Consider the following 27,933-nt stretch of genomic DNA (forward strand, 5'->3'; position numbering starts at 1 on the left):
ACATACATTCATTTAGATAAGTAATACAACAAAAATAAAAACCTAAATGACAAAATTGAAATAAAGAACCCCATCTTAGTACAATTACCGGAATTAATACAAATGCTTAAATCTGATGTAAATAAAATCTATAAACATTTTAATTCGACAAAAGTTAATGACTTATTGATGCAAACAAACTCAACTCCTCCCCTTACTTCTCCTAGGCAATCCCCTCCACAATCTACTGCAGCTATCAATGCACCGGCTACCTTTACTTCCCCTTCCCACTCCCTGCCAAAACATAAACTCATCCACACTCACTCATATAATACAAAGAGTGCAAACAGAACAACAAGTAGTTCTCAAGAGGCTAGGAGTAACACTAGACAATTACGCAGAAGAAAGAAAAGTAAGTGACAATTCCTTTGATAAGAAGTTTATACAGAATTATAATCAAAACCATAAACATATATTCTTTATCTTTCATTACAGATATACCAACAAGCCCAATTTGGAACATACGAGAACCATTCAAATTCTACCTCACATTAGAAAGTGTTTATACACCAATAAGTTTGTTCATGAACAATATTCTCGTACTAACAACATAAAATTAATGCCAATACATTTTATACAAATGTTACTCCAGCAACATCGAGAACAAGTTAAATGTTCATAACATAGGCAATTATCAACTGTAGAAAATTGTTAATATAGTTAACGAAGTTTGCCAACAATCATACAAACCAAGCAACATTGAATCAAAACAATCAGCCAGATCTCAACGGTTTAAAAAAAATGTTCACCAGATGAGTTTCGTCAATAAAATGTTAGGCTTAGATAGATTTTAGACAAATGTATTTTAAATTAGACAATTTCATTGTTATATGACTTGTAAAATATTATAAGATTTGTCAATCAGGTTTACAAGCATAATTTAATCCAATAGAACAGATTCATGATCTTATATAACCTCAAGTAAATGATAATTGGCTGATGAAGCTCACGAAAGAGGAGCGAAACATGTACCATATCAACAACTTAATAAATATGTAAATTTTTATTACGTTTTTATTGTATTGAATAGGTGGTATTTAACAAAATTATAAGAATTTGTATCACAATACTGTCATTGCCGATGAACTGCATTGCTTTATTTTAATTCGAGCCCAAACTTTCTTATGGTTTTAAAGGAGAAAGTACCAGCCATGGAATCGTACAAGGGTGGGGGATGTGGGTCATTGTAGTGCCTTGTAATGCACATGGAAGCGAGAAACGTTATCCCCTCATCATAGGGAAGTTCGATAAGCCACAATGTTTTATGGGCATTGGGCACTTTCCACGCCAGTACAAAACATCTAAAAATGCAAACAATACAGAAATCCATAAAATAATGCATTTGCACAGGGGAACCAGCATAATTTATCCCCGTCTTTGATTTGAGATTTTTTTTCTTTCATTGTGTTAGGTTATGTTTGTCACTGATTTATCCAAGTGCATTATTTGAACATTGTAAATGCACCTTGGGATATATTTCGGTAATAGTTTTTTTTTTTTTTTTTCCCATGGCATTTGAAAGCTTTAAACCGTGAATCGAGGTGATTGCATGTATTAATGGGTCTTAGAATACTTTGTGACGCGGCAAGTGTTCGCATTTCTCAAGTGCGAGAGAAGTGCCATGGCGGGAAATCATACAGGAATAGTCATAGGAAAGTTCGATTTTAAGGGAATCGGGTATTTTCTGTGTAAATACAAGGCATCTAAAATGCCCACAGTACAGTAATTCAATGAATAAAGCACTTACACATGGGAGCCAGCATAGATTTCTCATCTTTGAATTGTGCTTTTTTTCCTTTCGTTGCGTGAGGTTATGTTTGCTAGCGAGATATCCAAGTGCATTACTTGAATACTGTAAATGCACCTTCTTGGATACATTTTTGAAATAGTTATTTTTTATGGCATTTGAAAGGTATAAACTGTAAATCACGGTTAACTGCACGCAGTAACAGGCCTTAGAATATTTTGTAACGCGACAAGGGTTGATACTTCTGATTTGCGAACTGGCGGTTAATTCGAAATCACATAATTCGAAGTCCGATTTTGAGTCCCAACGACTTCGAATTAACGAGGTTTTACTGTATTTAGAATGATAGTGTAGGCATGGTGCACATTTTGAGGTAAGGTATGGTAAATGATAGGATCGTCGAGAATATTATGGTGATGTAATGTGATTAGTATGATAATATGGTTTGTTGAGACTGTACAACAGCAATGTAGGAAGTCTTTGAAAATGTCAATGAACCTAGATTGATGTTAGTTTTAATGAGATGCTCATCATGCAATGTTTAAAGGATTTTTGGATAGGCAAGTGATATGTTGTGCTGATAGTATTTCGAAAGGTATCCCAGAGATTTTAAATATCGAGCGTGTCAAAATCATCGAAACATGAATTTATGATACGGGTAAAAAGGTAAGATAAATGTATTAATGGATGAATTATTGAGAGGATCTTCGATAAAAAATGAGACGAATAAACAGTGAGATGTGTTGTTTAAGAGGTTAATGTCACCTGTTGCAGTAAGTTAGCATTCAGAGTAGTTGCTTGTAGTAGTTGATTTTTAGGCGGTAGTAAATCTTTGGAAGGGAGCAGACACTGTGAGGACATCCCAGTATTACCGTTTACATTGAGTATGTCAATAGTTAGATTTTGTTTATTTTAGCTACGGCGAAGCTGAAGGTTCCAGATGTTTACTGTTATTACCATGATTGATTTATTTATTGAATTTGTTTGGTCACTTTGGCTAATTAGCAGATGATTACAGTATCATGCAATGTTAGGAAGACTGGATCGTTGGGATATTCAAGTTGTATGTTAGGTAGATAGATAAATAGTTAAACGATGAAAACAGACAGAATATGAGAGGACGAACTTTGGGCTAATATATGACACAGATGAATGAACAAAGTGAATGTTTACATAATTATTTTATGATTGGCAGATTTTCAAAGAACTGTTAAATAATTCATGATTTCGTGGTCAAGATTTCAGAAATGTTGTGATGAATTTATTTAGGGAATTTTATGGAATTATCGTCGGATAAATGCTCATAATATGTTAATGGAAACCAACAAAGGTTAATCAATGATATGTTTATTCTCCATCATATTGTCTAGTCGAATTATTATTATTATTATTATTATTATTATTATTATTATCTCTTCATGAATGGTTAATTAATGTGAGATATCCTTCCAAAATTATATTGCGACCTTCTCATTTTATAAATTATGATTTAATAGCCTTATGTAGTTAGGTAGGATATCGAATTTACTCTGTGCTTATGAGCCTGACATTGAATGAAAAGGGATATAACCGGTAGTCGCAGAATCACCATGCCCATGAGTGGAATCTCTTGCAATCCATTGACAATAGCAGAGGTTTAACTGAAAACAAAACATATTACTTCGAATCACCCACATTCACAAATGGTTATATAGTATTGGATGTAATGTATTAGCTATGGAGAATTTATTATTGATAACAGGAAGGAGTAGAGTTTACTACAGCATAATGACAGCATATGTTGAGAAATGGATATTGCAAATGGGTCAAGTAACCTAACATGTTGTTCATCATCATGAAAATATGGTATAGAAGAGATATGCAGCACATATGAATTATTCTTTGTCAATGCAGAAACAGGAACGACTATAATAATATACTAGAAGGTTAGATGTCATTGTGGGAAATGAGATGTGATACAGTGAAGTGAAGATATTTTCAGTGGAATAGCATACGTAGTGGGAAATGTGTTTACGAGCAAAGATTATGAGATTTAAGAGGAATGGCTACATTATGAAGGTGTTATGAATGAATTAAATGATATGCAGGTTATAATGAAAGAAACAAGAAGTCATCGAAAATAATTTATATGAAAAAGGCACAGAAATGATACAATGAATATGAAGGATACGTATATTTAAGCCTGGATCGTGTGCAAGAAGCATTGGCATGAAAATAAATCGCATCGAGGGAGTAGAGAAATATAATGACGGCGTAGCTAACCGAGACAAGTAAATGTCAAGTCAAATAATTCTCACTATAGAGCGTTCCAACCTTAAATTGCAGTACAGCAGTAATGGGATAATTCCGTCTCTTTCCTTCTCCCGTGTTTTGCGGGTAGCGCTGTCCTACTCTAATGCAGCGGGTTTGCCAAATATCCGTAAATCAGAATGTTATCGTTTAAAATGGGTGAATATCGTGTTGTGTACAGAATTTCAAGGCGCATTTGATGCCGTTAACAAAAAAAGTGTAAAAAAATAATTTAGTGTGAAAATGGCAATATAATGGAAAGTTTCGCCAAATGCAAAATCTTCATTGCATAGAACTTATCAGGTCATAACTCCTATTTTATATTCATAATTTTCCTAATTTTTTCACTGCTGGTAAAGAAACATTTCAGCTCGATGTAGATAAGTTTATTTTTACATTTAAAAAATAACAAAATGCAGTTATATGCGTTTATTTTCAGTCATGTTCCGGGAATTTTATGTGCAGGCACGAAAAAGTCAGTCGCTGGCCAGCGCCTTTCCTATTGAATTTACATGGGGGGTCAAAGCGAGGCAAATGGTCTTCAGATATGGAAGTTATTTTTAAAACAATCCCGAAGTTCTTATCTTGCTTAGTTCTTAATTTGTGATAGGAAGAATATATCCTTGAATTTTGGTTTCGCGCGTGACTCGGCTGGCTGGCTGGCTGAAGTACGGTAATGATCTCCCAAATATGCGCTTTTAACATTTCCAGACAGTCGCATGCAGTGCAGTGCTCATTTCGTCAGTAGTATGTATAATAGTGATTAAATACATATCAGTGACATATATACAATTCTTGAGGGCAAGTGTATTTCGTTTGTGTGGTTCGTGAGTTCGTGCTCGTGCGTGGGGATCTAATTTCTAAGAAAAAGTGCAGAAGGATCATGGCGTGGTTAAAGCAAAGCAAACGGTCTTCGGATATGGAAGTTATTTTTAAATCATACCTCAAGTCTTTATCTCGTTATCTCTTAATTTATGACAGGGAGAACGTCTCGTTTGTTTACGTTTCACGAGTGACTCGGCTGGCTGAGCTTTTAAATATACTGACAGCCGTGTGCAGTGGTGTTCATTTTATCAGTATTATAAGATTGATTATATAAAGATCAGTGACATATATAATATTTAATGGCATGTGGCCTCCGAGGAGGCCGAGTGCAGGTCTTTCGAGTTGACGCCACATAGGCGACCTGCGCGTCTATAAGAATGTGGCCCTACCTGTGATGAATTCTAATGCTGAAGACGGCACACACACCCAGCCCCCGAGCCATTGGAATTAACCAATGAAGGTTAAAATCGCCGACCCGGGCGAAAATCGAACCCGGGGCCCTCTGGACCAAAGGCCAGCACGTTAATCATTTAAGCCATGGGGCCGGACAAGATCAGTAATAAATGTATAGTTCTTGAGGACAAGTGGATTGTGTTTGTTGTGTTTGTGTAGTCTGTGTAGTTGTCAGTTTGTGCTCTTGCGGGGGGTTATTAGTTCGAAGAAAAAGTGCAGAAGGATGTACAATGGATCGTCAAATTAAAAAGAAACGTTCCGTAGGTAAACTCAGGGGAAAAGAAAGCAATATTATAATGAGTGTTCTGGATTATTTTTAAAGACTATGACTATGAGCAGCGCAGTCAGTGAAACAGCTAAAGCTACAGGTTGTTCCGAAAGAACAATCTATGCTATAAGGAAGGAACACACACACATGGTCCTTTGCGAACTCCCGCAAAAAAAGCAAGAAAAGAGTAGGACGGCAGAAAAATGCAAGGAAAATGCGGGTAATGAACATGGTTTTGTTCATAATGCTGAACTAACATTTTTATGCCATAAAAACATAAGACAATTGGGCAAATTACGTGAACGAAGTAAAGAAAAATGAAAGAGATATGTGGAAAGCAGACGAATGACAGGACGATGTCGACGATGAAAATTTTTTTATACGACTTTCTTCATCGTCCGTATCATCCTCAAGTTCATCTCCCGAAGCCGGTTCATCCAACGCGGGAACATCAGGCCTTGCAGAAAGGATAGAAGGTGTACGTCCAATGTCTGAGAGCAACGCCAGTGATTAAGGTACGTTGTATTTATTTTACCACCCTACAAATATTAATTTATGAATGAATGAAGTTAAAATTACAAAATTACAAACGAAAAATGTGGAACTGTGACGCCCTGTTTAAGTCACATTCGAGCGTGATCTTCACAAGGCGATTTCACAACAGCGCGCTCCATCTACGCTGTACTGCAATTTAAGGTTGGAACGCTCTATACATCCATATGTTGAAAATAAAGATATAATGTGAGGAAATGCCCTTAATGAATGTCCCATGTTGGTATTGCACAAGGTAATATGTGGTGTATAATGCTGTAATGATCAATATTGACATCCATAGTTATAATTGAGCTGTCCAATGGATAGGAAGGAATGATGCAATTTAAGAGGCGAATGTCATCTCATTGAAGATAGAACTTGGAATCTTAACACTTTCAGCCCCATAGGTACGGAAAGCACATTTCTTCCCAGCCTACTATGTTTTAATTAACACGTGCTCAGACCCGTGTGAATCATTCTTATACACACCAAGTTACGCGCTCAGCACCATGTGCATCACATTGACACAAATTACATGGCCTTGTTCTTCAAAGTGCGAGGCTTTCAGATTCGCAACACGTGGCACACATTCTGTAAATCTGTCACTACAACCGTCATAGCACCCTTGGGTACAACAAAAACTAGTTCCAACCGTACTGACAAGCAAATGTGGTGATGGACAGTCCAAATCCAAGAAAGGTGCATGAAAAGAAGGCATATAGAAACTGGGTTTTATAAAAGACTCCAGAGAGCAGGAAAGCTGTCATAGCCGAACGTGTAGCTAGGAAATCTGTCGCTGAAGCTAGGTGCAGTCACTATAATGACCTGAATGCAACACTGGAATCAAAGGGAGAAGGGAAAATGACCTTCCGGCTGACCAAGCTAGAACAAAGTCTGAACAGGATATCGAGCACTATGTGTGCACAATAGGCAAAGATGGTCAGCAATTACAGGACAAATAGGACATCCTCAAACGTTGGTAATCCTTCCACTGCAATGACGACGGGCTATTACACCGCACAAATTAACCCACATGGTTGAGTCAGACCGTTTGCATCAGCGGCCCTTTCCGTTTGTTACTGCAGCCACAAATTGGATATTTGGCTCTTAATCAGCGCAAAAATAAATGCAAATGTTTAGTCAACAAAATTAGTGGTGCAACTAATATGTGCTGGAAGCTGATATGCAAGTAAATATGGTATGAGTGGGAGTCACGTGAAAGGAAAGTTTAAGTTGAAGAACCTGTACCTAGCTGCGCAGACTGTAAAAGGTGTTGCTATGGATATCATTCTGGCAATGTTGTAAAGGCTCTGTACATCTGCCAACATTCTTTTTCATATTAACCCACAACTAGGTGCTCTTTTATACCAGAAGGAAGAGATCAAATTATGATCAGGAAAAAAATAAAATAAAAACGAAAAGTGTACAATGCCACAGAGAGCAAGGAAGTGAGTACATAAAAAACAAGCCACTGACAGAGAGGCATTCCCCCATATGCAGGTCAGATTCTGCTAAACAATGAAACCAAATCAACGGGTACTACAGTTAGTATTCTATAAAATGATGATGCTGCAAAATATTAGTTGAGTACTAAGCAAGTATCTTACCTCGAACCTCTCATCTTCACAACGGTAGATATACTCCTCGTACTGTGTTTTGCGGGAGGTCACAAACGTAGAGTCCTCGGACCATGTGGGGAACGACACCCATGTGTCATTGAGTACCTCTTTACAGAGATTAGTTCGGCCTGAGCATTTAGGCTGAGCATAACTCTTAGGAAGAGCACAATAGCTGGCCCCTAAACGCTTGCAGGTTGTGTAATCTGAGAACATAAGAATAACAAAGTCATACATTAAACTTTCGAAGCACGAGGGTGATGATAACGATGCCTTATTTAACTATGTCCAGATACAAATGACACGTACATTAGACATCCTACATTGTGATTTCCTCCACACCTTCCCCAGTAGCCCCATCAAACTATTATGATTAAATATTAAAATAGTGTTGTTAGATGAAGATTTTTATAAAATATAAACACAGCCAAGTAACATCTGGTTTAGATACCCTTACAATACTCTTAAAACAGTGGAGATGACAGTACACTTCTCTTTCTTAGACTGGTTTCTTAATTCAAACCACACAGTTTTGTCAACCTGAGAACTGACACAACTATACTATTTATAATACAGTGCTTCTATGTCTTTTTTTTTTTTTTCATTTAGAATAGAAAATGCCTTAAATATATAAACCTTTTTTTGAACATACAGTAACCAAGACTGAGATGGTTAGGACATGTAAAAAGAACGAGAAAGGAACGGGTAGTAAGAAGGGAATTAAAAAGAGAAGTTTAGTGAAGGAGACTAGTTGGAAGACAAAGAAGAAGGTGGATGGATCAGACTTGGAAGTACATTAGAGAATCTGGATTGGATGTGGCGGAAGTAATGGAGAACGAAAGGTGGAAGGACAGAAAGGAGTGGGGAAGCTTATTAACCACACCCGGGCGACTGGAGTGGGACATTGATGATTATGATTATTATTTTGTTGAAATGAAGAACTCCATGCATTAGGTTAATTACCCAGAAAGAGCCAAACTGCAACAAGAATAAAAGCTTCTTCACCAAATTTCTTACCGAGTAAAAGGTTTGACATATGGTGCACTAAGGAACATTTAGTTTAGATGGTGTGAACAGTTGGAGAAAGAGTCGAGAATGAGTTGTATGACCACTGGCCAAGATCTCTAATCACCCAAATTAATTGAGTTTATGTGCTGTTATGAGAGTTCAGGCAGATCTGTGTAGAACAACTTGGTAGTGTAGAATCTACCACAAAAATTTTTTTAAAAAATTTGCACTACAGGAAAGATGGGCCCACACACATAATGACCGATGAAAGCAAGAATGAAAAGCATCTGGGTCGCTAGAAATATTTCCAAGTCCATAATAACCACTCACAAAACCTGGGTCAACTATTTGCTGAGGTTTGACAGTCAACAAGAGAGTGGCATACTAGGTCTCCGAGACCTAAAAAAAAAAGGAGGGCAATCTTGATTGAAAAAGTAATATCAATGCTCTTTGGGATTCCGGGAGAGTTACCCAGGTTAATTTCCTCCAGGAAAACTAGATCATCCCTGCAGGATATTACTCAGCTATACTACTGAGATAGATATCTAGACCAAGAGAAACAACCAGGATACACTTCTGAAGTAGGATCTCCAGCTGAGAGGGTTTATTGTCATATTCATGCTTGTCCTTGTCTGCTCCTCCTGCTACTTCCTAATCTCAAACAGGTATCCTTTACTGGTTCTATCAAATAATCACATAATATGAAACAGCGACAAGTTGATAGGTTGTTTTTTTTTAATATGATTTACGTCGCACTGACACACATAGGTCTTATAGCAATGATGGGATAGTAAAGGTCTAGGAAGTGGAAGGAAGCGGCCGTGGCCTTAATTAAGGTACATCCCTGGCATTTGCCTGGTGTGAAAATGGGATATCACAGAAAACCAAACATGGGTGAGATAGGGATAGCAGTTTCCTCATACGGATATTTGAAGCATACATACATACATTATCATTATAGACTGTTATGCCTTTCAGCGTTCAGTCTGCAAGCCTATGTGAATTTACTAAACATTGCCACAACCCTAGATTTGCAACTAGTGTTGTAGCCTCATTTAGTTCTATACCTCTCATCCTTAAATCGTTAGAAACCAAGTCTAACCATCGTCGTCTTTGTCTCCCTCTACTTCTCTTACCCTCCATAGCAGAGTCCATTATTCTCCTAGGTAACCTATCCTCCTCCATTCGCCTCACATGACCCCACCACCCAAGCCAGTTTATGCATACAGCTTCATCCATCGATTTCATTCCTAAATTAGCCTTTATCTCCTATTCTGAGTACCCTCCTGCCATTGTTCCCACCCATTTGTACCAGCAATCATTGTCTCGCAACTTTCATGTCTGTTACTTCTAACTTATGAATAAGATATCCTGAGTCCACCCAGCTTCCGCTCCCGTAAAGCAAAGTCGGTCTGAAAATAGACCTGTTCTAGCTTTGTATCACCAATCTGACATTCAATTCTGTTGAATTTCTTACATACTGACATCAATTTAGTCTTCGAGAGGCTAATTTTCATACCATACTCATTGCACCTATTTTCAAGTTCCAAGATATTAGACTGCAGCCTTTCGGCACAGTCTGCCATTAAGACCAAGTCATCAGCATAGGCCGAACTGCTTACTACATTTCCACCTAACTGAATCCCTCCCTGCCAATTTATACCTTTCAGCAGATGATCCATATAAACTACGAACAGCAAAGGTGAAAGATTACAGCCTTCTCTAGCCCCTGTAAGTACCCTGAATCAAGAACTCATTCTGCCATCAATTCTCACTGAAGCCCAATTGTCAACATAAATGCCTTTTATTGATTTTAATAATCTACCTTAATTCCATAGTCCCCCAGTATAGTGAACATCTTTTCCCTCGGTACCCAGTCACATGCTTTCTCTAGATCTAAGAAACATAAACACAACTGCCTATTCCTCTCGTAGCATTTTTCAATTACCTGGCGCATACTGAAAATCTGATCCTGACAGCCTCTCTGTGGTCACAAACCACATTGGTTTTCAAACAAATTCCTCTCAACAACTGATCGCACCCTTCCTTCCAAGATGCCAGTGAATACATTGCCTGGTATACTAATCAACGAGATACCTCGATAGTTGTTGCAATCCTTCCTGTTCCCTTGCTTATAGATAGGTGCAATTACTGCATTTGTCCAATCTGAAGCTACTTTACCAACACTCCATGCTAATTTTACTACTCTATGAAGCCATTTCATCCCTGCCTTCCCACTATACTTCACCATTTCAGGTCTAATTTCATCTATTCCTGCTGCCTTATGACAACGGAGTTTATTTACCATCCTTTCCACTTCCTCAAGTATAATTTCACCAACATAATTTTCTTCATCCCCATGAACTGGGTTGTTCGCAACACCACCAGGAAGATTTCCTTTTACATTGAGAACAAGTTCAAAATATTCCCCTCCACCTCTCCAGTGATTCCCTGGGATCTATTATGGGTTCACCTGAATTACTCTAAACACTGCTCATTTCCTTTTTCCCTCCCTTCCTAAGATTCTTTATTACTGTCCAGAAAGGTTTCCCTGCTGCTTGACCTAGCCTTTCCAGGTTATTACCAAAATCTTCCCAAGACTTCTTTTTGGATTCAACAACTATTTTTCAACATTAGGTAGGATATCTATAACATGTTCAATGACTTGAAAATTTTCAAGCCATCTTATAGCACAACATTTCGAAGGAAATACGTTTGAACCTGAATAATGTATATAATCAGCACGACTTGCAGGAGCGTAGCAAAACAAAAAGTGAAGAGCACGGAGAAATCCTGCAATATTCCACTGGGTTTCTTTTACTGCCATTTTATATGAATTGTGCACACTATGCAAGCCACAAGATCCAATGTTCAACAAAATAGTAACATCTAGATCATCTACTAAATTACCAAAATCCTGAAGGAACTTTTTATTAACATTTGGACCTTCCACTGAAATTAGTAATTTTTTTAGATAGAGTCCTTGCTGTGCTTGCAAAAAACCATTTAACAAATCTGAGGAGGTAGAGTGACCAAGAAACATGGAATCAAAATAAGAAGTGCATACTTCATTAGTATCAGGATTGAAACAATGAACTACAAGATCCATTTCGCCTATCTGAGAAACTTTATTCAGTGACTTGTCAAACCCAACGGTGAAATGTGTGCACTTACTACCCATCTCGAGAACTTGTTTATGGAAATAGAGAGCCAAGCCATGAGTGATTGTACATGCAACTTTTGTTCTGTGCAGCTGAACTTTCAAACCTGTTTCAGAGTCTGGAAACATTACTGGAAAAAACTGAGAACGCAATATAGGTCTAATTCATCGAGCTCACCATTCCCCAACAACACAGAATAGTCAATAGTAAGTAGATGAAAACATTGAAAATTCGATCAATCAATCATATAGCTTGATTACTTCACATTCGAGATCACACTAACTTTTCATTAAAATTTATTTCTGGAATAAAAGACACGCCCTAGATTAATGTTATAAAAACTGAAAAATGTGTTTGTATTACACAGATAAGTATGGTATGTCAATTTTATCTGGCAGAAGAATGAATTTCCAGATTTTTTCCTGAATTCCCTGACATTTTCAGGTTTTCCCGTTAATTATCGAATTCCCTGACATTTCCCTGTTTCCTAGGTTTTCCATACGAGTGGACACCCTGGAGTGTTTAATAACCATTGACTTAAAATCGACATCTTAATATCGACGAGAACCTGTTGGAAATTTGCTGGCAATACCTGTTCCACGTATCTTTACAACTACCGGTATCCATCACGAAAATATTTTTGCTGTCTATAAAACTTAATTTTACTAGGAGTCAGGTACAGTAGACGCGTTACAACTCTGCCACTGAGTAGTTGTGGCCTTTCTAAGAATTCGAAGGCTCGCAGGTTTTGATGTCATTCTGCAGATTTGAGGAACGTTTTTTGTAGAGGCCAATAGAATGTCATTGTCTCTTCACTATTTCCCGACATCCAGTGACGTTAACACAGGCACTGTACAACTGCTTGTCACGGCTAGCTATGTATAATAAAGAGTTGGTCGTTTATTGTAAACAAATTTTGTGTGTGCGTGTGTGAAAAGAAGCAGCGTAGTTACTGCGAGAGTTGCCAGTGGTATTCATTACTGTTAGGCCACGAATGCAAGACGACCCTTGATTTTTCGCATTAGATTCTGAGGGAAAAACTGTCGTCTTGGATTTGGGGAAATACGGTATCACTCCAGAGTTTTCTTCTTCAAATGGTGCCACCTAATCTAACCGCATGTGTGTCATGAAAACATAAAAACGCATGTAAAGAAATGAGTTATCCTCGCTAAAATGTACATGTGAATAGCCTTTCCGAAATTTCACTAGACGCGAGAAAAAATGAACTACTGCATCCTCTGAAATCAGTGATGTATTCTGCCTTATCTTGAGGTGTATCACATTCTTACTTCATTTCAGCATATAACATTGAAGTTAAGAGATCGTTTATTTCAGCCTTTATTTTTAATGAGTTGAGAATGATTATCGGAAAAATTATTTACGCATTTATTAAGAAAAAGAGGTTCTCCTTCATTTCGAATTTTCTTTACGGAACAGCAGTCGACGGATTACTAACAGACTCCAACCTCTCCTTCGAATGTCGACGAGATAACTCGCTAGTGAACATAGCGAGGAAGCGATATAGAAGATAATCGATTGTATGCAACATAATCACTGGGTGCATAAATATCGATAACTGAAAAAATTGCGCGCACTTAATCGCTCGTAATAACGGACAGGTCAGTAATAGGGCTCTCGCTATAACCGAAGGATAATACAGTTTAATATAGATATTTGAAGGGACAGCAAAGTATTGTCGGTATAACAGGGTTCTCGTTATATGCCGTACTCGCTATAGCGGACTTCTACTGTATCAGAATTGTAGTAAAAGCGGTGGAAGGGGTAAAACTAAATCGCAAGGGGCAGGTGAACCACTTGGTATATTACTGAAAAACATTGGACATGATCTCTGTAACGAGTCCAAAAATTTTCATTGCATTAGGTTTCGTATATTTAACATTAAAAATACTTTAACTTGATTGTGTTTAAACTTCTGATGAGCTCCAACTTAAATACTGCCAGAGAACTGAGCAGCTAGGAATTAAATTGCTCGCTTGAGGGGTTAAGAAACAATTTAATGTGTGTGTTTATTAAATGAAAATCATATGCACAACATACATGGAATAATATTGATTCTAACATCTTAAGCATAAAATGGCAGCATTAGAGGTAAACAATTTCTGCAAAATTGCCTCATTTGGGTGACTTGTTTATAAAAGAAAGATTACACAGATTTTGATTTGGAACCTGAAATAGTTGTCGTGAATGCATAAATTCATAACTTCAATATAATTAGTCCATTACTGGAAATTATAATCTTTCAGCTAACTCAATCTTGGTTGCCAGCATTTTGCTCCAGTGTGCCAATCATCTGATGGCCTAGCAGGCATCAGTTTTTGTAAGAAAGACCGAGTCTCTCACAGTCCACTGGCACTACCTGTTTAAGTAGCCTACACAGTAGCCTCTACTATATGCACTAACCATGCATCTTGGCAAGTGCACCAGCTACCAACTGATGAGCCCAGCCCAAATTGGCACACTGGGGCAAAACACTGGCAACTGAGAATAAGTTAGCTGGAAAATGTATTATTTCCAATAACGGACCATTTATAATGGAATCCGGTAGTGTTGTCTTTTATCAACTTGTCATGGTACAGTCAACACATCTGGTAGACAACCACCTCTCACTGATGAGTTGCCGAGTCTATTGCATGACATTCCATGTAGTGTGGTCCAGTATCAAGGACCTACGAGAAGAAGCTGCAGACAAAGATTGCTGCCAATCAAGTTATCACTCTGAAATGAGCAATTAAGATCTTGCACAGGCTGAATACACACAACTTCCCAATAATTATTCTATTACATCCAGAAAACTGTAACCCATAGAGCATGGTATCAGGACACACGACAACCAAGATAAAAGCCTCCCAGAGTAAGATATATTATGCTAGGTATTGACAGCATTATGGACTGGACTATAGCAGACTATGGGAGGACTACACCTGGTACGTTTGCCCGCCATATCATCTTGAAAGAATATCCAGGACCAGGACTATATTCAAAGTGGCATGTTTCTGACAACAGTGAAACGAGTGTGTGGTGTCTTTTTGTTGATGAATCAATATCGAAACATATAAAGCAATGTACAGAAAGAGAGGCAAAAATTATAATAACGAGTTACTATATTTATCAAAAACAAATATATAATTTAAAAAGTGGTAAAAAAGATTGCATCAGTGATTCTAGGTATGTAATATACTGTATATATGCGAATAATACTTGCATATATTTTTTTAAATTGAGGCACGAAATTGGGGTGCGGGTTTTATTTGCGTCCGGTTCAAATCCTGTTACAAGATGGTATCTGTATTATTATTATTATTATTATTATTATTATTATTCAATTCCGTAATTATTATCTCGTGTGTGTGTGTGTGGGGGGGGAGATTAACATTTAAGACATGTACAGTTTGTGACATTACAACAATGTGCAATACTGCTAGCTCATTTTTTGGAGAAACCTACTCCCACCCCAGGCAATTTCACCATTGTATGTAACATTTGGAGTCAGGTGGGAGTAATATTATAGTTATTTCTGAAGATTGCGTAGATGTATCAACTAATGGTTATAAACACAAGGACCAGCGTCTTATAGCATCAGTCAAATGGACTGTGAACAGTGAGATAGTCAATTGGAAGGCGAGACCTCAGTCGGTCAGTACTTGCCAAGAAGTGTTGTAATGAGATGATACTAGTCAGTCATCTGGATGGAGAAGCAACAGTCACATGGATACTTAGTCGGCAGTGAAACAAAAAGGATACATCATCAAATTAGGCTTGATACAGCTACAGCAGACACCAAATCAAAGGAATACGTTGTAATTACACTCGAAGTGTTGAAGGTAGAGTCAAGTGAACAGTGAGGGATAAATTTCTTGTACAATTCTTAAATGTCCAGTCAAGAGGAATTCAAATTAATGCCTAGTTTCTTTCATTTGTAATGTCATACTTTCATATTCTCATCTGTTATATCGCAGCCAGTCTTATTATTTTTACTGAATTAATTTTAAGAATATATTTTGTTCTATCAAATTAATTTATTGTTTTATTCCAATGGTAGAATTAGATAACTTCAAATTGAATGGGGAAACAAAACGACAATCTCCTTTTCCCAGAATCTATATGGCATGTTGTCAAAAGTAAGCTTATTACCCCACACCTTAAAGATATTCAAGACTCTCATTCTCTTATTGCTGCTTTGAGTTGTAGCTGGCGCCCATCAAATATTGTATGTGTACATAGTCCGAGTATTTTATTTAATGAATATTATTTTCATATTTTTCATTTCAATGCTATTTGGTATTATTTTAAAATTAGTGAGTAGAGTCAGGGAAGTCTTTAAAGGTTGCCAACACGCTCCTGGCTGACCTAGTTTCCGATACTGGATACAGTAATGCTTTGTTTAACCGCAGATGGAAGAAAACTGCCCCTGTATGTCATATTTAAACAGGAAACAATTCAGACTTAATTTAAAACTGCCTTTACATTTAAAAAATAGTATTCTACAGAGTAAGTAAGTTAAATTCAAAATTTCTCTGTGTCACGACAGAAGGCGCCTTCCAGAAAGTGCAAGGGTAGCTTTCCGCACTTTCACTCGCTTTGGTGTGTTGACAGTGTGTTTCATAGTTGCTAAATTCGAGTGAAATCGTAATTCTATAGTATTCAGCATTTTAAAGAATGCCACAATATCATGTAATAAGCAGTGGGCGGAGAAGCAGAATCCGTGAACACTGGCGATGCTGACTTTTGGCAAAAAAAGCATGGCTCATATTTAAAACCAATTCATATGCAACGAACAATATTGTCAATGCCAATGAAACTACATTGTTCTTTATGCCTAGCCTAAACAGACTTTTTAAAAGGAGATGGGGTCGCTGTACTGTGTTATAATGCAGATGGAAAAGAAAGACTTCAACCGCTCGTCATTGGAAAGGTCTATAAGCCACGATGTTTAAAGGGCGTCGGGTACTTTCCGTGCAACTACAAGTAATCTAAAAATGAGAATAATTAGTCCTCGTCTTTGAATCATGTTCCTTTTTCTTTTAATGCGTGAGGTTATGTTTGTTAGTGTTTCATCTAATAGCATTATCTGAATAACGTAAATGGAACTTGTTGGATATATTTTGGAAATAATTTTTTTCCATAGTATTGAAAGGTTTAAACTGAGAATCAAGATGATTGCATGCGTTAATATTTCTCAGAATATTTTTTGACGCAGCAAGTGTTATTTCTGATGTACGAGTTAATTCAAAATCACGTAACTGGAAGTCCAATTTTTGCCTCCCAACGTCTTCGAATTAACGAGGTTTTACTGTATTGCAAAACTAACATCCGAGTTCGCCGGTGTGGGGATTTCAAGTGTTTACATTCCACGAAAAAGACTATCCGCCACCGGTCATGTTACTATCCCCATTAAAAAGAAAAGACCGCATTTGAAAATTGTTTTAGATGTGGAGCGTGACGAATTTGTTAGTAATTTAGGAGAGGATTCTAGTGATGCAACAGACAACGAATCTTTCGATCTACAAAGAATCAAGCTTATTGCAAGTTGAGATTAACCCTTTCCCACGGAATATCTTTGACTCACTGTCGGGCGAAACCTAGAGTAAGCTATAGTTGTGGAGTACCTTCACTAAAAAATTTATTCTGTAAAAACCACTTAAAATATCACTTTCAAATTTTGTAACAATGGAAAATACACTCTAGTTATTCTAAAATGATACAATGAGATCACCTAATTACACGCAAGACCCCCCCACCGTTCAGAATGATACATCAGGAAGTATCCAATATGGTGCATAATGTTAAATTGCTTGTTCTTGAAGTCAGTCTAAATTGCTGGACATGATGGGGCTCTCATTTTCTTGGTAATGCAGAGAACGCAGGAATTCACCCTGAATCTCCCAATTTGTTTCATTTTCGGGATCAGTCGGATGAAGATATTTAGATAGCAAATCGTGCTTCCTCTCAGACATACAAACAATAAACAATTTTTGACTGAATGGGATTGGAAGGTAAATTGACGTTAGTTGGAATAGGCTATTATGTAATTAAATAGAGGCTCATAGTCTGAAACAGAATTAACTGAAGAATTAAAACATAATTATGTTTATTACAAGTAGGCCTAATACTTTAAAAGGAGACGGTACCTGAATGTACATTTCCTGTCCTGTGCCGTATTTTGATTTATCTCAGATTCATATCCTATCCCAAATGCTTCCCATACCATTTTTATTATCATACCTACAACTTCAAACTCACTACCATTGCATTTGTCAACATATTGATCTAATTTGTAACAAATATCGTCCGTATTCCAGTGGTTATGAGCAGCTCAATGTGTTTACATTCAGTCAGCTGTCCGTTCTATCTAAGAAAACGTATAAAAGAACACTTTATTTTAGGATTCCGTGCATGCCAGTAGTATCTAGGAAGCGTAGGGAATTCACTGGTTCCAAAAAGTTATATGTTTAGCAGACAGATGGCAGAGGAAGTCAGTCTGAAAGTCGAGTACGCTTTACTACGCGACCCGCGGGAGACAATGTGCGACTCCAGTACGCTTTACTACGCAATCCGCGGGAAAGCCTTAATGAAGTACCTAGGTCTACTTACTAATTTACATGGCAAATATATTTTATAACAGTGATAATGCATTTTTATCATTTCAAATATATTCAGGCAAAGCAGTGATATGATATAGATGTTGATTCCCATAGGGAATCTGAAATATTTGTCCTGAATGAGCAAATTTATAATACCAATATAAATGGTCCGTTATTGGACATTATAAATTTTCCAGCTAGCTCATTCTTGGTTGCCAGCGTTTCGCCCTCGTGTGCTAGGGTGGGCTCATCAGTTGGTACCTAGCACACCTACCAATACGCTGGCTAGTGCATACCATGGAGGCCACTGCGTAGGCTAACTGGAGCCACCGGCAGTGCCAATGCACTAAGACACTTTGTCTCATCACTAAAAATTGATGCCTGCTTGGCCATCAGATGATATAGATGTTGATTCCCATAGGGAATCTGAAATATTTGTCCTGAATGAGCAAATTTATAATACCAATATAAATGGTCCGTTATTGGACATTATAAATTTTCCAGCTAGCTCATTCTTGGTTGCCAGCGTTTCGCCCTCGTGTGCTAGGGTGGGCTCATCAGTTGGTACCTAGCACACCTACCAATACGCTGGCTAGTGCATACCATGGAGGCCACTGCGTAGGCTAACTGGAGCCACCGGCAGTGCCAATGCACTAAGACACTTTGTCTCATCACTAAAAATTGATGCCTGCTTGGCCATCAGATGATATAGATGTTGATTCCCATAGGGAATCTGAAATATTTGTCCTGAATGAGCAATGTCCAATAACGGACCATTTATATTGGTATTATAAATTTGCTCATTCAGGACAAATATTTCAGATTCCCTATGGGAATCAACATCTATATCATCTGATGGCCAAGCAGGCATCAATTTTTAGTGATGAGACAAAGTGTCTTAGTGCATTGGCACTGCCGGTGGCTCCAGTTAGCCTACGCAGTGGCCTCCATGGTATGCACTAGCCAGCGTATTGGTAGGTGTGCTAGGTACCAACTGATGAGCCCACCCTAGCACACGAGGGCGAAACGCTGGCAACCAAGAATGAGCTAGCTGGAAAATTTATAATGTCCAATAACGGACCATTTATATTGGTATTATAAATTTGCTCATTCAGGACAAATATTTCAGATTCCCTATGGGAATCAACATCTATATCATCTGATGGCCAAGCAGGCATCAATTTTTAGTGATGAGACAAAGTGTCTTAGTGCATTGGCACTGCCGGTGGCTCCAGTTAGCCTACGCAGTGGCCTCCATGGTATGCACTAGCCAGCGTATTGGTAGGTGTGCTAGGTACCAACTGATGAGCCCACCCTAGCACACGAGGGCGAAACGCTGGCAACCAAGAATGAGCTAGCTGGAAAATTTATAATGTCCAATAACGGACCATTTATATTGGTATTATAAATTTGCTCATTCAGGACAAATATTTCAGATTCCCTATGGGAATCAACATCTATATCATCTGATGGCCAAGCAGGCATCAATTTTTAGTGATGAGACAAAGTGTCTTAGTGCATTGGCACTGCCGGTGGCTCCAGTTAGCCTACGCAGTGGCCTCCATGGTATGCACTAGCCAGCGTATTGGTAGGTGTGCTAGGTACCAACTGATGAGCCCACCCTAGCACACGAGGGCGAAACGCTGGCAACCAAGAATGAGCTAGCTGGAAAATTTATAATGTCCAATAACGGACCATTTATATTGGTATTAAAGCAGTGATATACATAAATTTAACACATTCATATTTGCATAAATACCACGTGGACCTCACGGAGTGATACGAAATGTTTGTTTATGCCTATGTTACTCTTTGGATCGAAGGAATTTTAGTTCATTTCATTTTTTTCAAAATGAGCGTTCCTAAAATTAGGGTGCGGGGATTATTTGGCGGCAGGGATTATTCGCGTAAATACAGTATTCTGGCAGTTCTAGCATTATAAGAAATCAGAATTAAATGACTGTTGTTTTAAAAATCCTGAAAGAGTTTTCATTAAATTTCACAGTTGATCTATTGGAGAAAAGTTATTCTGTCACCAGAGGTCATCAGTAACAAAGATAATTTCATGAACGCAATAACATCAAGAGGAATGGAAGGCATCCCTCAGCCAAAACTGAAGGGGCCATTAGCTGTAATTGCACATCCGAGCAAAAGTTCCTGAGGGAAGGGCACTCCTTGCATCCGCAGCACCCGACTTCTACCACAAAGACCAATCAAGGGTGGTATAACCCTTGGGGGATGCACCTAAAAGAACAGAAGGTCCATCTCATAGAACACAAAAGCAAGAACAACACACACTCGAAAGCATCCGCACCAAGCGGTCACAGTTACAGAGGCAGCTCCTCCAAGTGTGATAAGGATTGACTGATACCCAGTTAGTATTTTTTTTTTTTTTTTTTTCAAAGTAGTGCTGTATAGACGTCAAATGGGTGAGGCCACAACAAATTTAGGCAAGTGGTATATCATAGAGTTGAACGGAATGAAAAAAATAAATAAATAAATAATTCGAGGAGGAGATCTTTGAAACCATTACAGTAAAACCTCGTTAATTCGAAGTCATTGGGACTAAAAAATCGGACTTCGAATCACGCAATTTCGAATTAGCTGCCAATTCAAAGTTCAGAAGTGCCAACCCTTGCTGCGTTACAAAATATTCTAAGGCCCGTTACTGCATGCAGTTAACCTTGATTCCCAGTTTAAACCTTTCAAATGCCATGGAAAAAAAATATATCCAAAATACATCCAAGAAGTTGCATTTAGAGTATTCAAATAATGCATTTGGATAACTCGCTGACAAACATAACCTCTCACAACGAAAGAAAGAAAGAAAGAAAGAAAGAAAGAAAGAAAGAAAAAAAAGCACAATTCAAAGACAAAGAGAAATCTCTGCTGGCTCCCATGTGCAAGTGCTTCATTCACTGGATTACTGTACTTTACGCATTTCAGATGCCCTGTACTTGCACAGAAAGTACCCGATCCCCTTAAAACATCGTGGCTAATCTAACTTTCCTATGACGACGGGAGAGTCTCTCACTTCCTTCTGCATGACCACACAATACAGTTATCTATCCTTTTACAATTTCCTGCCATGGAACTTCTCGTACTTCAGAAATGTAAACACTTGGCGTGTCACAAAGTATTCTAAGACCCATTAATGTATGCAATCACCTTGATTCACAGTTTAAACCTTTCAAATGCCATGGAAAAAACTATTTCCGAAATGTATCCAACAAGGTGCATTTACAGTGTTCAAATAATGCACTTGAATAAATTATGCTCGTTCCCTGTGCAAATGCATTCTTTTTTGGATTACTCTATCATTTGCATTATCAGATGCTTGTACATGCACGAAAAGTGCCTGACGCCCTTGAAACATTGTGGCCGAACTTCCCTATGACGAGGGCAGGAATTCTCTCGCTTCCGTGTGCATTGCTACACAGTACAATGACCCACACCCTTGTACGATTTCCCAGCTGGCACTTTCTCCTTCAAACCCATAAGACCGTTTGGGGTCGGCATTAAAACAAGACAATGCAGTTTAATCGGCAATGATAATATTGTTCGGTGCCTATGAATTGATTATGTGAGCCACGCTTTTTCGTCAACTGTCGGCATCACCACTGTTCACGGATTCTGTTTCTCCGCACACTGTCTGCTTATGGCGCTCTTTAAAACGTCGAATACAAAAGAATTCTGATTTCACTCGAAATTTGCAATTATGAAGCACACTGCAGACACACCGAAGTGTGTGAAAGTGCAGAAAGCTACCACTGCACTTTCCGGAAGACCTGTTCTATCATAACGCGAATACATTTTGAATATAAATTACTCTGTAACAGACTATTGTTTTAAAATGTAAACTTCTGATGCCCGGTTTGATGAACATCAAATATGACGGTCGATCAAGGCCTGACGATTCATTAAAATGAGAAGCGTTTCACCAAAGCAAATTGGCTTTATTTGAGGTTTCGTCAAATATGACGATTCATCAGAATAATATTTATGTTTCCATGACTAATGTACGTTGGCCTTTCTGATTCGCTCGTAAAACAAAAGAGGGTTAGGAAGCAATAGAATTCAGTTCCCGTGAGTTATTTCTCTATTGAACTTGTATCTAAAAGTTATTTAATATTGTTTTGATAACTACTAGGAAAAAATGGACAACAAAGAAACATTTTAAAAAAGGGGAGAGAATTTCTCCAAAAAGAGAAGGCATTAATTGTAAGGTTAGTTGCTGAAAAGAAAGATGTAATGGAAAATAAGCGAACTGACAGTGTGACTGTAAAAGAGAAGGAAAGAGCTTGGGAACAACTAACAGACATGTTTAATGCTAGAGATTTTGTTAATAAAAGATCTACGAAGCAGCTGAAGTATTTTATGCCAATTTTAAGTGCAGGTCGAAACAACAGAACGTCCAGGATAAGGTCAACATGCATAAAACGGGAGGTGGACCAGCTGAAACATCATTAGACGAAACCTCTTCCCAATTATTATCTATTATCTGTGAGCAACTGGAGCCTATTCCTAATGAGTTTGACTGCGACGCTTTCTATATAGATCAAATAGATAACACCGGTCGCGAACGATGCTGTGAAGATGAAACAAGTACGACACACAACCAGCTCTGCTATGTTGGAGATCACACCTCATGAAGAATCGGTGACGTCAGCTGTTTCTCCGATTCCTGTTTCTACCAAACAAGTACTGATATCACAGCCGAAACCAGTGTCAACTACTTCAAGGAACCCGCTGAGTGCAAGGAATAGGCCCAATTTAAATCAAGTGAAAAAGACCGAAGGTGCCAAAGCCCGTGAGAAACTTTCCAAACTGCCTGAAGAAAGACGAAAACTGTGCAATCTAGAGATGAAGAACTTAAAAGAAAAACATGATTTAGAAATGCAGCAAGAAACTGAACACATGAAACAAGAAAATGAAAAGCTTAAAACATCTGTGTTGCAAGCAAAACTTGTCAAGTATTTGAACAAGTAATTATTTATTAATAATGTAGTATCGCTAGTACTTAAACATTTTTTTTTTCTCTCGTCCCATACAAGGGATCATCCTAAGTGCTAGAGAACAATACTTCTGCATCTTTGCATTATGTGACCAAATACATATCAGTGAAAGTGAACTAACAAAAATAACATTGATGTAGACACAATTTAATTGCCAGTAAATTGAAAGCAAATGAGTTAAAATGTAATAAAAATAAGTTCATATCAGTGTGTAAGAACAGTTCATTAAAATGCTTGTGAATTTGTTTGTTTAACTGGACTACTTTCTTACAGGACACGAGTTTCGACTATCCTTTCACAAACAGCAGCAGGCAAACCGGCACGAGGAACACCTATGGCGGGGACAGGTACCGCATCAAATATAAGATCATTTCTGTCATGAGCTCTTTTCTCTTGCAAATACTCACGAAGCTCTTGATCCTCGGGGGGAATCCTCCTCTCTAGTTTGTATTGCAATATTGTGAAGAACAGCAGTGGCTACTATGATGGTTAATGCAGTTCTTACTTTTGTACTTAATCCTAAAGATAGCACAGGAAACCACCTTTTCCACACCCCATACTGTCACTCCACAGTGTTTCTTGTCTCCACATGAGCTTTGTTGTAGTTTTCTTGACCTTCAGTCCTCGGATTCAAAAAAGGGAGTTAGAAGATAGGGGGGCTAAACAGTAACCATTATCACCCAATAAATGCCCTTCTGGTATTCCTGCTGTTTCGAACATCATTCTGATTTCTGAGTTATCAAAAATGAAGCTATCATGTACCGAGCCGGGCCATCGTGCTATTACATTTCTAATCAATAGATTCGCGTATGAAATTGTTTGAACGTTAATGGAAAAATATCGTTTTCTGTTGCAAAACATTTCCGCATTATGACCGCCAGGAGACTGTATTGGTACATGATTACAGTCAATTGCCCCTATTACACCCGGAAAATTCCTGAATAACAGCACGTACTTCACCTGCGCTAGGAAAACAAACATAGTGATGTCTTAAATACGCGATTGTTTCAGACACATTCTTGATATATCTACTTATTGTAGCTTTCGAAACTCCATTTGTATCTCCAATTACTATTTGAAAAGAGCCAGTAGCATAAAAATGCAGTGTCAGAAGCAATTGCTGGATAGGAGTGAGTAGTCTATTCCTATTAGTGGGATATTCAAGCCTTGCTTCAATTTGCTCTAATAATTTCAAAGTCACTTGTTTAGAAAGCCTGTACCTCATAATAAATTTCGAATTGTCCATCGTGTGGAAATGGTCATTTCGTTCCATAATTACTCTTTCAGGTCCAAGATTCTCCAACAGTTCTATATCTATAATCTCAGCATCGAAATTCTCTCTCATTCTGCACTACGAGCTTTAACATATAAATGAGCACAATAATAATTGAGAAGAAAACCGGCTTTTTCCCCTTAGTGCTCTCACGTTCCCAAATAAAATTAAGAGAGAAAAAAATAGAACGATAAATAATTAGGGAGTAGACACAGTACAATATCAATGTCCACAATAAAACTATTGTATTGTTCCACTTTACAAGGCACTATTTAACAGCACTCCAAATGACGACTATTCTCACTTCACATGTATAACAAACCCATTATCACACAGCCATTGCACTGCACTTCAATTCATCGTACACTAGCATTGCTTGTAGTGCCGATGCGCAATACCAAAGTAATAATCATCCTCCGTTGGAGGTATAGCCATAAAGTACACTTTTGAGATACCGTATGCAATATGCAGCGGGCCTTCCCTTGACTTCACTTGTGGAGGTCTAGCTCACCTCGACTTAATGACAGCAATGTTGTTAGTTATTCATTTCGCCTGATCACACTTCCTTGAATTTACATCAAGTCTGTGACCATTTGACAGTCTGACAGGAGTAGATATGTCTAAATTGCAATGAACATTACCATATGTTTACAGCAGGGTAGCCATTTTAATTAACTTGAGGATCGTCAAGTGAGTTAACGAACGAAAACCATTCTTCAAAGTTGAGGAATGATTTGAGGATCATCAGTGAAAATGGATGTTGGAGAAACGTAAAAAGTGGATTTGACGGACCATCAAATATTTGACAATCGTTATCTCCCTGGACGAAGGTTGGTGAAACCGGGCATGAATTTCGGTAATGGGGCCGACATTGTACTTCGAATGACGAATTATCCGTATTTCAAATTAAGCAATTTAAATAACATGTAAAACCATATTGTACGTTTCGTGGAACGAGAGCTTCTTCGAATTAGGCGGGATATTGATTTAAGCTATTTTGAAATATAGAGGTTTTATTGTACTTGGCCATGACTAAAAAAATAGATGGACAATATCAAGAAATCATTGCTGAAGACTATGAAGGAAGGCATAATTTCCAGTGTCGACTCTGTTAAATGTAACAACCTCCGAACAACCTGGCTACCCTGTACTGAGGGACGAGTACAACGCCAAGCATGCTATGAATACAGGCTCTTACATTAATACCAAAACAATATTTATTATCCTCCTAAGTCAATACATTAGTATCATTTTGTAAGATGAGTGTTATTTACACACGCTTCAACTTACTACGATTCTTCTTTGGTTAAACACCTTGAATTAAAATGACATTACGATTAAAATTATGGAATATACAATAAAATATTGCTAGAATTTCATGAGTAAAATGGAAGGTACAAATGGGTATGTTAACTTATGGGTTCTGGTCGCAATGCTGCAAGGCTCAGCCTCTTGTCCACAAGTAAAAACTCTAATATTTTTCTGTCCATATGAGATAAATGAAAAAAGAAACAAGCTGTGGGAAAAGTATGTTTGCCCACAGAACACAAGTTCAGGAGCTTCCCCCACACTCCCACAGGATGTGCCCCCCCCTCCACATCACCCACTTCTAATAGCTCTGCACGCACCTCACCTGTAAGAACACGACAGTCGAGAGGGAAACTCTGCAATTAGCAGATGCACGACTGTTAAGTGGGCAATAGAACTTAAGTTAACGCAGTTAGCCGAGACCATTAGCTATTTGTTTACATTTATTTCTATTTATTTCTATATAATTTTTCTTTCCATTACAGATTGCAGTTACAAACGGTTCTTTTCATAACCAAACTTCTGTAATTGAGACCTCCGACCTATTATACAGACATATGAACGGAAAATATTAGAGTTTTTACTTGCGGAAAAGAGGCCGCACCTCACAGCCTTCAAACCGGAACCGGCAAGATAATATGCCCATTTAAACCCTCAGTTTAACTTTATCACAAACTTTTAGCAATAATTTAATATGTATTCCATGATTTGAATCCTAATGTCATTTTAATTCAAGGTGTTTTACTGAAGACGACTCACAGCGAGTTAAAACATGCCTAATACTCATCTTACAAGACACTAATGTATTAACTTAGGATAATAAATACTCTTTTGGTATTAATGTTAAGAGTTTAACTGTCAAAGCACATAAAAGTGAAATGTACAGCCTGTAATGAATACAGGCTTTTAGTTAATTGGGCATATCTAACAAACGGTTCAAGGAATTTTACCAACATTTTTAGTTTGCAATTAATGCAAAAACACACAAATAGCAAAAGTTATTGGAATTAACTATGCTCAATGAAGGGAAGGAATCTTTTAATGCTTTCATACTGAACAAGGGAAATGGCTGAATCAAATATAGGAGTAGATATTGCTGGTTTTTTTTCCTTCTGCATGTAGGTTTCTAACTTCGCTTATTAACATATAAAACGAAAAACTACGTAAACTTCCTCTGCAGTAACTGGATTTTTTTTCCTGGACGCAACTTTCCGTACTTGTTGCTTTTACAAACGTGATATATCGTATGCAATTGATAAAAACTCAGTAGATATATATACATCAAATGAAAGATTGATGCTTCATCTACAGATATATATTACTACATTTGTTCGCTAGATAGAAGCCCAAAGAAGAAGCTGCAATCCACGTACAGTACATGTCACTCCGCGCGAAAGAGCATTAGGGGGTCTGTGTGCAGTGTACGGCACTCGACGTTGAGCGGTTAAAAAGCTTTACAGTCTATCAAACACACAAGTTCAGTATAAATATTACACTATAACATACCTGTATTAAAAAATTAAAAAATAAAGCGAATAACGCACACGCACGCACGCACGCACACACACACACACACACACACACACACACGAAATCGGTAAACATAGAATGACATGTTTCATTCTTAAAAGAACGTCATCAGATTCTATCAAATCACACTCAATATTAGGAAATATCTGGGGTGGAGACAAAGAAGGACATCACTTAAGTTCCAAATTCCTAGGTGTTTGGACAGAAATAAACACAAATATTTCCAAATACTGTCAGAATCTGATGGATGATCTCTGAAGAACGA

The 27,933-nt window shown here is 37.8% G+C and overlaps 1 protein-coding gene across 1 annotated transcript in view; it reads right to left on the reverse strand.

Annotated features, from left to right (window-relative positions):
• Nucleotides 1-27,933, reverse strand: part of Sin3A (SIN3 transcription regulator family member A) — a 528,152-nt gene that overhangs the window by 240,112 nt on the left and 260,107 nt on the right. Inside the window, exon 12 of the mRNA XM_068227644.1 lies at nucleotides 7,763-7,977. Within this exon, the coding sequence (XP_068083745.1) occupies nucleotides 7,763-7,977 (215 nt within the window). The remainder of the gene's footprint in view (nucleotides 1-7,762; nucleotides 7,978-27,933) is intronic.

Source organism: Anabrus simplex, chromosome 5 (genome assembly GCF_040414725.1).
Source record: "Anabrus simplex isolate iqAnaSimp1 chromosome 5, ASM4041472v1, whole genome shotgun sequence".
NCBI lineage: Eukaryota > Metazoa > Arthropoda > Insecta > Orthoptera > Tettigoniidae > Anabrus > Anabrus simplex.